Source organism: Pituophis catenifer, unplaced genomic scaffold (assembly GCF_029215685.1).
Source record: "Pituophis catenifer annectens isolate HBS135680 unplaced genomic scaffold, rPitCat1.0.hap2 SCAF_2, whole genome shotgun sequence".
NCBI lineage: Eukaryota > Metazoa > Chordata > Lepidosauria > Squamata > Colubridae > Pituophis > Pituophis catenifer.
Window position 1 is genome coordinate 105,733,129 of NW_027256882.1, and position 12,286 is coordinate 105,745,414.

General features: G+C 37.0%; 1 protein-coding gene across 1 annotated transcript; it reads left to right on the top strand.

Moving 5' to 3' along the window:
• Positions 1–6,307: 6,307 nt before the first annotated feature.
• Positions 6,308–8,230, top strand: LEAP2 (liver enriched antimicrobial peptide 2). Its single transcript, XM_070937329.1, has 3 exons — positions 6,308–6,397; positions 7,193–7,329; positions 7,919–8,230. Exons 1-3 carry the CDS (start codon positions 6,338–6,340, stop codon positions 7,953–7,955), a joined length of 234 nt encoding a protein of 77 aa, XP_070793430.1. The 5' UTR covers positions 6,308–6,337; the 3' UTR covers positions 7,956–8,230.
• The last annotated feature ends 4,056 nt before the right edge of the window (positions 8,231–12,286 follow it).

Here is a 12,286-nt window from a genome sequence, read left to right on the forward strand (position 1 = left end):
ACATTAGCTTCTTTGTTTTCTATTACCGTGTTTCCCTGAAAATAAGACCCTGTCTTATATTTTTTTGAACCCTGAAATAAGCACCTGGCCTTATTGCCATGCACTCAAAAGCCCGATTGGGCTTATTATCAGGGGATGTCTTATTTTGGGAGAAACAGGGTACTTTGTCTATTTTGTAGTCCCACCATTTTTGGGGGGAGGGGGCCTTCTATTGCACATATTCCAATGTGCTGTTATTGCTACTTTACGATTCTATTGTTGTAATCAGTTTGTGTGATCTTTTTGCAGCAGCTAACTAAATGGTTCACTGTTTCTTCAGCTTCTTTGCAAAGGTAGTGTACTGTACTATCTGTTGTTGTCTTTTCAATTCTGGCTTTGTATGCCTTTGTTCTTAAGGCTTTGTCTTGTGCAACCAGAATTAATTCCCTTTCTGGCTCTTAGCTATTGCCAGGTCTTGTGTTTATCTGTTTTGCCTACTAGCTTCATTATGTAACAGTCATGTAATATTATGCTTTGCCGTGTCTCTTTTCTATTCTTCATTTGGCCTTTCTTATAGGCCAGTTTGGTCTCTTTGGTATTCATTAAGCCTTCATGATGTTCTAACTTCAATGCATCACTACTAACCTTCTTGACTTCAGCGTGCTTGATGTTGTCAGCCTGAAGAATCTCAGGTATTTGTACTGATCTTCCTCATCCAGATTCTTAATCTTATTTCCATAGGACATCTTGATTCCTTCAGATTTCACAATTTTCCTCTTATTAATAGTAGGGGTTGGACATTTGTCCAGTCCAACTCCATTGCAATATCTTGGCTATACATTCAGACAGTGCTGAGCAGTGATTCCATTTCAGATGGTGTTTTCCCATTCAGCTTTAGCTCATCCTTGTAGAGGAGGTGGGATAACCTAGCAGATGCATTTGATGTTTGATAGCCATGGCTTGACTTGTTCAGTGTTCTTGACAAAGGAATCAATGCAATGGCAAACCATAGTGGTGATAGTGCATCTTCTTGAAAGATTCCTTTCTTGATATTAACCTCTCCCAGTTTCTCACCATTGACCAGCGACTGTGTCTTCTATTGTGCCATTGATCTTTGCTCAAAGCTTCTGATGTTTTTCCTGACTCTTGTTATTTCTAGTAACTTGATTATCCAGTCATGTGACAAATACCTTCCTATAATCTATCCAACCTACATTCAAGTTGTTCTTTCTTCTCTTATAGTTTTCCAAAATCATCTTGTCAGTTGATCTTTTGTCCCTCTGCTGTTTGGACAGTTTCTGTTTCTGCTTTAATATTTCCACTGCTTGCTTGATCTTCCTTGTTTCTAGATGATATTTTTATCAATATTCTTTACTTTTTATTTTTATTTAATATTAGATTTTTATCCTGCCTTTATTACTTTATAAATAATTCAAGACTCAATATACTTAACACTTCTTCCTCCTATTTTTCACACAATCAGAAACCTGTTGGTGGATTGGACTGAGAGAGAGGGCAATTGGCCTAAGTCACCCAGCTGGCCTTCATGCCTCATGTGGGACTAGAACTCACAGTCTCCTGGTTTCTAGCCCAGCATCTTAACCACTAGACCAGAGGTCTGCAACCTTAAACACTCTAAGAGCCATTTGGACCCATTTCCCACAGAAAACACCGGGAGCCACAAAACCTGAGTGGGCGTGGTCAACTTGACATCACTCACTCTCACAGACACATGATCCTCACCTAGCCATGCCTATCCAGCCAGTCATTAGGGCAGAGAACCGGCTGTTAAAAAACCTGGAACCACAAAACCCTTTTCACATCTCCCTCCCTCTCTCTCCCTCCCTTCCTCTCTCTTCCCCCTCTCTATATCTCTATGTCTCTCTCCCCTTCTATCTCCCACCTCTGTGTCTCTATGTCTCTCTCTCTCCCTCTCTCTCTCTCCACCTCTCTCCCCTCTCTCTGAATTTCTCTCTCTGTGTATCTCTCTTTGTCTCTCTCCCCCCTTCTTTCTCCCCCTCTCTCTGTATCTCTCTCTGGCCAGCTGTGGTTGCGAGAGGAGAAGGAGGGGGAGGAGGGGGAGGAGGATTGCCTGAAGGGAAGCCTCCACCGCAACTCGTGCTCATTCCTCAGCCCACTGGATTTCCAAAAAGTTGCCAAGAAAAAAAAGAAGGAGTAGCGAAGAGCCCCAAGGAGAGCTCACCAGGTTGACCCACCCTTGGCTTTCTGAGAGAGAGAGAAGATACAGACAGAGAGAGAGAGACAGACAGACAGACAGACAGACAGAGACATAGAGAGAGGGTGAGGGAGAGACTGGCTGACGGGCAAGCGTCATTGGCGAGGGTGCTCCGGCTTTCTCCAAGCCTGACCCCTGGAGTGGGAATGCAAGGTTTGGTGGGGCCATCCCCCCTTTCCCGCTGCCCTGAGCTTCTTTACTTCTCCAGCGAAGCAGTGCCGCCACTGGCTTCCATTGAAAAACGTCCTCCAGGCAATGAAAGTCCCCCATGCAAATTTTAAAGCCGCGGCTGGGCACTGCAGGCCCATCTCCTTTTCCATCATCCTCTCCTCCCAGATCCCATTCCCACCCCGCCAGCCCTCGTGTTAGCAAAACCGGCATCAGTTGCAGCCAGGTTGGGCCAGTGTCTCAGGGCGGAGAACAGGTTGCACATCTCCCCAAATGACTGAGGCATGCCCAGCACCAACAAGGGCTGGAAGAAGCTCCAGCAAGAGTGAGGCATTGGAGAATCAGCCTTGGACGCTTCTGCATCACCCGCTGTCGCCCTTACCTTCTCAGGTCAGGTGAGGAGTGACTGGGAAGGGAGGGTGAGGGGCGGGGCCAGCCAGTGGTGGGAATCACACGACAGGGAGTCACAGCAGAGGACCCAAAGAGCCGCAGGTTGCAGACACCCACACTAGACCAAACGGGGTCTCCTTAGCTTCTTTTCTTTCATTTGTCCTAGCTTGCTTACCTCTGAATTTAGCATGCTGATCTTATTTTCCAATCTGATCTTCCATTTTGTTGGTACACTGATTTTTGTAAATATTTGTTGATTTTGCATCCAAGCTCTTCAGTTATTATTACAGTTGCACTGTACATTAGTTTGTTTCTTACAGTGAGTGGTACTAATGTTCAATATTACAGTATTGGCATCTTTTAATATGTGCTAGCTGGGGGGGGGGGTTGTAACAGGCTTCAATGCAGGCAACATTTTTGTGCTATTTTAGATAATCAGTTATTTGTTTCTGTGCCTCTTGTTTTTAGTTAGAGGATTTTGTTCTTTCTGGGGAAAAAGCAGAGGAAAGGGTGGTTGGTTAGAAATGAGAGTGGTTCAATAGCTATGCTAGTTTCCTCTACTGATTCCATCTGTTTTGTTTCTCCTATCTGAACTATTCTGGCATAGCTTCAATTTCTTTGTCCTGGGTAGACCTTTGTAATTCTTCTAATTCTACTTCTGGGAATGCTTTATATTGTATTATTAATTGATAGCCTCTGTTCTGTTACTTCTGATTCAGGAAGTTATTCTTTCCAGAACTGGTGCATTCTTTTCAGATATTCTCTTCTCATTGGACTCAATTTGTCATAACGAATCATTATTCCTTTGCTTCCAGTCACTGTATATTTGTGATGGGAAAGTAATTTTACTTCCAATGGTCCAGACCCTGCTTACAAAGGGGGGGGGGTATTTACCTTTGCTACCGGTTCACAAATGTGAGCATGCGTTCGTGCCCACTCGCTTCGTTCACACGTGCCACCTTCACACATGTGCAGGACCTTCTGCATATTCGCAGAGCATCAAAAACAGGACATGATGACGTCCAGGTGGGTGGGCACAGCCTCCTGCAGCCGCTGCTACCAGTTCGCCCGAACCGGATAAAACCGGCCGAATATCACCACTGCTGCTTACTCAATAACAATAGTTATTTCTCTATATATAATTTATTATTTCACACATCATTGTGTAATCATGGCTGCCAGTTTTTTATTTGGTGTTGGCTTCGTAGCGATTAAGTGTTGTCCAAGATTGTTTAGTATTATATGCAGTGTGTCATTAACACTGGGACCACTACAGCTGGTTTATGCTTTATTTTTTCCATTTCAATTTTCAAATGTTAATACTTTGTGATCTTCTTTAATTCTTTCTCTTCTCTTCTACTATCACCTAGTATTGTTGTGTCAATTATCTACACTTTCTTTTTAACCACAAATTTGATGTGATTTTATCGTTTTGTATTCAGAAATTCCACAATATTTTAAACTGCTGATTTTTTTTACTATCTTTTCAGTTATCTGTTCCCACCAACTTTTCCTTATCAGCACATGATAATTTTTGCAGATGTTCCAATGAATCAGTTTGGCAGCTGTGTTGTTATTTATAATCAGCTGTGTGATCTTCTCAGCAAAACTGAGTATATGATCTATTGCTGCTTCTGCTTTTTTGCATAATCTGTACTTTGAATCATTTGATGATTTTTTAGTTCTGGTGTTGGCTGCATTAGTTATAATAGTTTGCATATGAGCAACTAAAATCAAGCCTTCGGTTTCTTTTTTCAGTGTTCCTATTGTAAGAAATTGCCAGGTTTAGCATTATACATTTTCCCTTGATCTTTTATAGAAATTGGCCATGTAATGCTTTCCCTTGCCAGCATGTTTTTATATCATTTTTAATTATATCATTTTGATATTCTTGTTTTGTCTCCTGTACATTCAGTAAATTCCAATTTTTAACTTGCATCAATGCTTGATTTTGAAGATCCTTTACATCAGTAAATGCTTGTTTTTCTTCTTGAAAAATTTATTTGAGTTATATTTTCTTGTTTTTCGATCCAAACTGTTCAGCTTGGGTCCGGTTAATTCCATTGGTGTATGTTGTCTCCAGGTATTGATGGCTTTGATGGTGTTTCCATCGATAAAATTATTCAGTAATTTAAATAATTATTAAATGGTTCATCTTATAGTCAGCCAGATGTTCAGACAGGATTTGGCGTTTTTATCTACCTATCCAGTCCTTCGTAAGGACCCTGGATAGACAGATGTTGATGTGCGATGGTGTTAGAGATAGGATGTGAGTTGTTCTGAGTAAAGCTGCCTTTTGCAATTGACTGATGGTGAATTTGTAAAAAAAAAAAGTTATTATTATTTAAATGTAATACATGCCACCCACAGCCCAGTAGTTCTGGATGGTTATTTTTATTTGCAATAGTCATGCAATTGCAATTTAGATGCATAGAACTACTTATTCACCTACCAGCTTAGTGCCTTGCAGCATGTGGAAGTATATTTTGTGGAATTTCCTCCAGATGTGTCATATCTATAACCACTCTGAGAATCTTGGATACTGCAATTATTGCACACATATAGGGGGCATCAGGTTTAGAGTCTTTTTTTAAGTATTTATCTCTAAAAGTAAGTATTTTTAAAAAATATTTTGGAAAGTCTTATAAATAATGTAGCACACAGAGGGGCCTGGCAAAAATCTGGACATAGCGTTGTACAATAATTTCTGCTTCTGCAAATGAATTTTTGTCTTTTCTTCTTGCTTCTTGTCAGGGAATTGATGAAATTTAATCTGTGGCTGAGATGCTGAAGCTTTCTTAGATACTCACAGTGAATTAACAATCAAAGCAAATTCTGAACTTAAACACTGTTATCTGCTGCAGAAAAGTTTTAAAATGTATTATTGCCACACACTCAGAAGAATTAAGGGTTGATCTGTTTTATTCAGCAAAATCTTTTAGAGAAATCAGTTTTACAATTTACTAATTCCAATTGTGGGTACATGCATGCCTGCTTATTATGTATTTATTTGATGATAATTTAATTTAATTTAATTTAATTTAATTTATCACATTTCTATGCCGCCCAACTCCCAAGGGACTCTGGGCAGCATAGAAATGTGCTTATAATAAATAAGCACCACTCACTATAGAGTTTTTTTTTTTAATCTACTGTTTTCTTTTTCTTGCTATGCAATTAGATAGTTATTTCCTATGTAATTAAGCCTAAGACACAATGAGAAAACAGCATCAGTTTTATTTTTTGCGCTTTGACCATTGACCCACTTACAAGTACACAAGACTGAATTCTAGGTTTTAAAAAGGAACAGCTGGCCCATTTCATATACCGATCAAGGTACAAGTACTTGAAAAATAAATATATTTAGCTTATAGGACAGACCTTGGACTATCACTTTAGACATTAACTTATTAAATCTTTGTGTCTCTAAAGTGACCTTTGTCCCTTGAATAAGCTGGGAGGGTGATGCAATGGGAACTTGCATCTATAAAAGGTGAACAAGGATGTTCAGGTGTACTCATTCCCTTTTTTGAAAAAAATTGATGGGCCAAAAAGGATTCAAAGATGATGCAGGGTTTGAAAGTTTTGGCAATCTTCTCAATTTGTTCAGCCCTACTATTTCAGGTAAGGACATAATTGGCATTTGGATTTCAAAATTGTAAGCCAAATGTATTTCAATATATATTTCATGCCTAAGAGATATCTGTTATCAGAAGGGATTCAGTGTCTGAAGGGCCGTTATCAAGAATCCAGGAATGACCTATTACTGTTTCAGTATTGGACTTCTTCCTCAATGGATTGAATTACATCTGTTTCCAATGGCTTCTGCTTACCCAGTAAATTCAGGAAGGGTGGACTACTCCAGGTCTCTTCTCATGTCATCTTCAGAGACCATGGGGGAAAACCTGAGTTATGGTTTCCATTTTTTGGAATGGCATTCTCAAGATTTTCACCACATTTGTTTATTTAAGAAGCCACAAACCCTAGCTTTTCTGGGAAAGACAGTGATGATGACCAAGAGATCTTATGTTCCAGGGAAATTTATTGTGATAGGTAGCTTGGTATATGTATATTTGTTTACCTTATTGGATTTTGTTTAACTTGTTTAACTGATTGGATTTTGCCTTTTCTTTTTGTAAAAAGCCCCGAGTTTCAAAATTGAGCTAATCTGCAAATACTGTCAATATATTACTATGGAAAATTAGTAGCATTAAGATGTAAGTTATGTGAATTTCTGTGGGACAGGCAAGTTTTGAAATTATCATTGACTTAATTAATTTTTGTACAGAAAGAGTAAGCGGTCATAAATTTCATGCAGAAATGACAGGATCTGAGAAAAAGTCTGAAGAGAATTCTATGGGCTGAATGTTTAAACAGATTTCAGTTTCATGTCATAGCCAGATTATAATTATGTTTCAGATACACTGTGCTTCACTGCATCCAGAAAATGCTCAGCTTCTTAGACCAAAAAGAACGACACCTTTCTGGAGAGGACTTTCAAGACCAGTTGGAGCACCATGCAGGGATAACAGTGAATGCTTCACAAGAGTGTGCAGGTAATTTCCTTCTCATGCCTGAAAATGAAAAATGTTTCATGCAAGTGTTTTTACTGTTAGGATAACTGCAATTATCAGGTTATTTTGAATAGGAGAAAGGTAAAAATAAATTAACATTTCTCCAGGTCTGTATATTAGCAGAAGGAAAAAAATCAATACAAAAGAAATTACAAATCTAGACTTCATTTACAAAATATTTTCTATTTAATGTTAAAACTGAAAACATTAAACAGTAATTTTTAATATAGTACAGTACAGATTGAAATTAAAAACATTTTGGAAAATGAAATGCAGGCAATCTAGGACAATCTAACATGAAAACTGATTTACCTTTATTGATACATTTCTTATTCCTTGCAATTATACATCATTACCATCAAGAACAAAAACCTCCCATTTGGATGTGCAACTCTAAAAAATGAGCTAAATAAGTACTGGTAGCACTATTGCTTTCCTGAAACAAAGCAATGCAATGTTTGCTTCAATATTACAGAAACTACTGTTAAAATACTAGATTCTTTCTTACATATGAATTAATCTTAATGTGCCTAAAATAGTAATCAGACTGATTCTTTGTTTTATTTTGCAGGAACAAACTATGTTCTTTAAGAATATTGCAAGAGTAATTATGTCTTAAGAAGAACAAGCTGTTACCTTGGATTATGCTCCCCTTTATTTATTGTCACATCTCCTAATATATATATATTTAAAGCTTTTTCAATTGGTGCTTCAGTTGTATGGACAAATGAAAGAATTTCAACTTGGCAGAAATATATGCTAATTTAATTTATAGTTTCCATCTTGTTCTAAGATGCGCTTTTATCGAAGCTACGGTAGCTTCAATTGATTTTATCTTTTATTTGTATTTTTTTCTGTGCAAAAAAATAAAATAAATACTTGTAAGAGCAACTACAGTTTGATATTTGTCTTGCATACCATTCAAAAGAGAAAGACACATAACAATTAAGACACACTGAAAATATTCTGAGAAGAGATGGACTTTCCCAACAGATGACTCTTCTGAGCAAAAGTGATAAGATTTTGACTCTAACTATTAATAGTGTTAGACAATTTCAAGCAGTTTCCAGTCTTAATGAAGCACTTAAAGAACATTAAATTATTAACAATAAGCATTTAAATACCACCAATTCCAACACTCTTCCAAGTTTTTTCCCTTTTTAATTTTTCCTATGGCTTTCAAACTTACATTGCGTAGTGGGTAATGCTGCAGTCAGCTTAATGAAAATATTTCAATGATAATTATAGGAAGTCCTGTCGCCTTCCCACTATTATGTGTTCAGGAAATGAGAGGACAGATCACAATTGCTCCCATTCTCAACCTGAAAAGATTTTCTGATCTAATGTGCAATGCCATGGCAGAAAGGTTTATACTAAAGGATTAATTCAAGCACAGTGCTTATAAAGTTTATTACAGAAAATCTATTTGATATTTATTAAACTTAGTTTCTCCAGTTACAGTTCTGCATTGTACAAAGCATTTTAATGACACAATAGTTAAAAAGATCTTTACAAATTGAAATGCGATACCCTTTTTTCCAAATATTTAATTGCCATAAATTTGTTTAAAAATACACATTAAACGCATATTTCAGACACTAAACTTTCTATAATCTCAATACCACAAAATACATAGAATATACTATACAGATGTGGAAAAAAATCTGGTTAGTATATAATACTTTGCTCACCATTAACATACGTGAAATGCACATATACTGACTTAGAAATCCTAATTTGGAGCCCCAAAGTACCCTTTTGAAATTTCAAATGTATTGCAAAGGAAAGGAAAAGGAGAAAAATCACAGTTTTATATGTTTAGTTTTGGTTGAGAACAGATGACTAAATAGTAAATAAAAAATGTAAGTAATGGACACAGCATGTACAATGCACACAACAGACAGCCATATTGCCAATCATAATCAGTACCAAGATGCATGTTCAAGGTTATTTTTTTTAAAAAAGAAAGATTTTTTTTAAAAAAAGATAAAAGGGTACAAATAACCTCTCTCCCACCCCCCCATCCCATACGTTTGCCCAAACTAAAAGAAAACCTTCCTTACCAAATAATTTCAAATAAGATAAAGAATCTTTAATAAATATATAAGCACTTTATCCTCCATATACAAAACTTCTTAAAACCATTTAAAAGGGGAGTTTGATACAAATGTGCTTGCAGAGACTATGCCTGGACTGTGCAGCCACATTTTCAGACATCCGAATGTAATCATCATGGGACAGTGGCTGCAGTTTTGATGTTTTTTATTCACTAAGAGAGAGAAAATGGTTTTGAATCCAATATGCCAACATCATTCCTATTTTGGCAGTCACATTATCAGAAACAAAATGCTTTGCCAATAAGTTTTTAAATAGAACCAAGAAGCAAAACCAACATTTCAGTAAGTTCAACAGGTTTCTTAGTGGAAGTGGTGGTACAAATGAACTGAATTTGTTTAAAACTCGGATCAATCAGTAAATGCAGAGGGCATGAATGCATTTAGTGAAAATGCTTGCATTTCCAGAACAGCCTCACTCCAGTGAAATTGATTAGTAATTTATCTCCCATATGCTATTATAAAATGCCATAAATACATTGAACTTATCTAAAAGAATAAAACTGATCATCACACTTTGTATTGTACAGCTAAGCTGTGTTTGTTACACCCTGGGGGGAAATGAAGTTGCATAATAGTGTTCACTAGTAAAGTATACTGTTGAACCATTGGAAACTCAAATTTCCCACAATACTGTTTTCTGCTCAATTTAAAATCATTATGTCCTTGATCCAAATATTTATGAAATATTTGCTATTCAAGACTCTTATCCTATGATTTGGAGGTTGCTTTCTCCTTTAACGTTAAACGTATTCAACTTGATTTGCTCAGGCCCATTTAAGCCATTTTAATAAAAATACGGCAGAGTTGATTACAGGGCAAGGAATTATACATAGCAAAGTTAGTATTTCCTATAAACTGCCAAATTTGGCAAACTATACAGTTATCTGCTGCAGCTGTGACTTACTTGCCTTTGGCAAGCAAATATACCTATTGGCGCCATATGGCTGCACCTGCTTCATAACACTCTTACATGAGTTGTTTTGTATAAAATCATAGTAATCAAGCTTCAACAATCTAAAAGAAACTGAAAGCATTCCTGCATAAAATGCAAAATTTATCACCACCATCAAAATGAGGATGGTTCAACACTCAATAGATATTGTGATGTAGTTAGATGTACTATAATCTAACACAGATAATAACGAACTTTGAACAGGCTTAATTTCATCTATTTCTGCATATAGATATAGTATTAGAAACACGTATATTACAAATTGCATACTGCCATCAAAAGGTCTATAACCATTTGCTCTTCTTTACACATAAGAGACTTAAATTGTATTTGAACACGTTGGGGTCATTTAGTCTAGTACCCTGGATGTTCATTTAAGATCCAAAAGGAAGTAGCCAAGTATGTACAAAATCACTGGGTCCTAGACTAAATTTGCCATCAGAACTTCATTTTAGAATGGAATGTGCCAATTGTTTTCTAACCTATTCCTAACGCCCAAAATGAAACTTTTATAACCTCTCAGTCTAATACAGTCTGAATTCACTGCCAACACTCTGGTAAAGCATTTCAAGATCTCTAGTGGATTTCATCCTACCATTTGTGAATTGTTCTCCTAAAACTCAGCAAGTTTTTTGGGGAGGGGGGGGGAAGACGGGGGAGGAAAGATCAAAATTATGTGTGCGATGAAGCAATTCATTTTGCTCACTCAGGTGTAAAGTATTAAGCCATCTTATAAAGACGCATCACTGGGATATATTAAAACACTGATATGTGTTAATACTCAGTCATGGACTCGATAATATATAATATTCCAGAGTTTTCAAACGAAAATAATTGAACAATTTCTGTTATGGGCTGAGATGTATACGCAATGGGCTCAATACAAATTAAGTCCAACTCAACTAAGGAAAGTCACTTGCCTTTGAACTTTAAGTTTATTACGTCCTTGCACTTAACAATGAACTTTGGCAAATTACTCATGCACTCCTGAGATCATTGAATTCTTAAGTTAGGTGCAGTGGTGAAATCCAATTTTTTTTTTACTACCAGTTCTGTGGGCGTGGCTTGGTTTGCATGGTGTGGCTTGGTGGGCATGGCGGGGGAAAGATACTGCAAAATCTCCATTCCTACCCCACTCCAGGGGAAGGATACTGCAAAATCCCCATTTCTTCCCCACTCCTGGGGGAAGGATATTGCAAAATCTCCATTCCCACCCAACTCTGGGGCCAGCCAGAGATGGTATTTACTGGTTCTCCGAACTACTCAAAATTTCCGCTACCTGTTCTCCAGAACCTGTCAGAACTTGCTGGATTTCACCCCTGCTTAGGTGGCATTTTAAAAGTTGATAATTTGATTTCAATTGCTTGAAAATTCGACTGATCACTTAAATTGGAAAACAAACGATTTATTATGAATAAACAATCAGTTTATTTAGGACACCCAAATAAGACCTCCACGAGACAGCTATTGCAACAGGTAAACTCATTGCAGCTTAAGTCTACATTTAAACCTAGAGAAGCCTTGCTAAATTAATAAAGAGACAAACACTTAGGAAGTATCTGGAGATATATAAAAAATCAGTCTGATATATACTATTCTAGTTTTAAAAACAATAGATTAAAAAAGAGACATTTTCTTACTGCTAGTCTATGTTAAATGGGTACAAAAGGAAGCAAACTAGTCAAATGATCATTGCAGCACCTTATAAGAAGAGCGCCTATAATCCACGCTGGGATAATGTAAAGATTTTACTATAATAAATGTGTCAGGCACTTTCAAATGTCAAGGATGTTGACTTTTGATATTAGCAAGAAAATTAGTCTTGGAAAATTAGCTATTTATTATTTGACGCTAGCAGGAATCTGTGCTC

Excerpts from the sequence above, each read along its gene's own strand:
- LEAP2 (XM_070937329.1), top strand. The coding sequence starts at position 6,338 with ATGATGCAGGGTTTGAAAGTTTTGGCAATCTTCTCAATTTGTTCAGCC. Across the intron at positions 6,398-7,192 it reads GTTCAGCCCTACTATTTCAG|ATACACTGTGCTTCACTGCA; the intron begins GTAAGGACATAA and ends ATTATGTTTCAG. Across the intron at positions 7,330-7,918 it reads TGCTTCACAAGAGTGTGCAG|GAACAAACTATGTTCTTTAA; the intron begins GTAATTTCCTTC and ends TTTATTTTGCAG.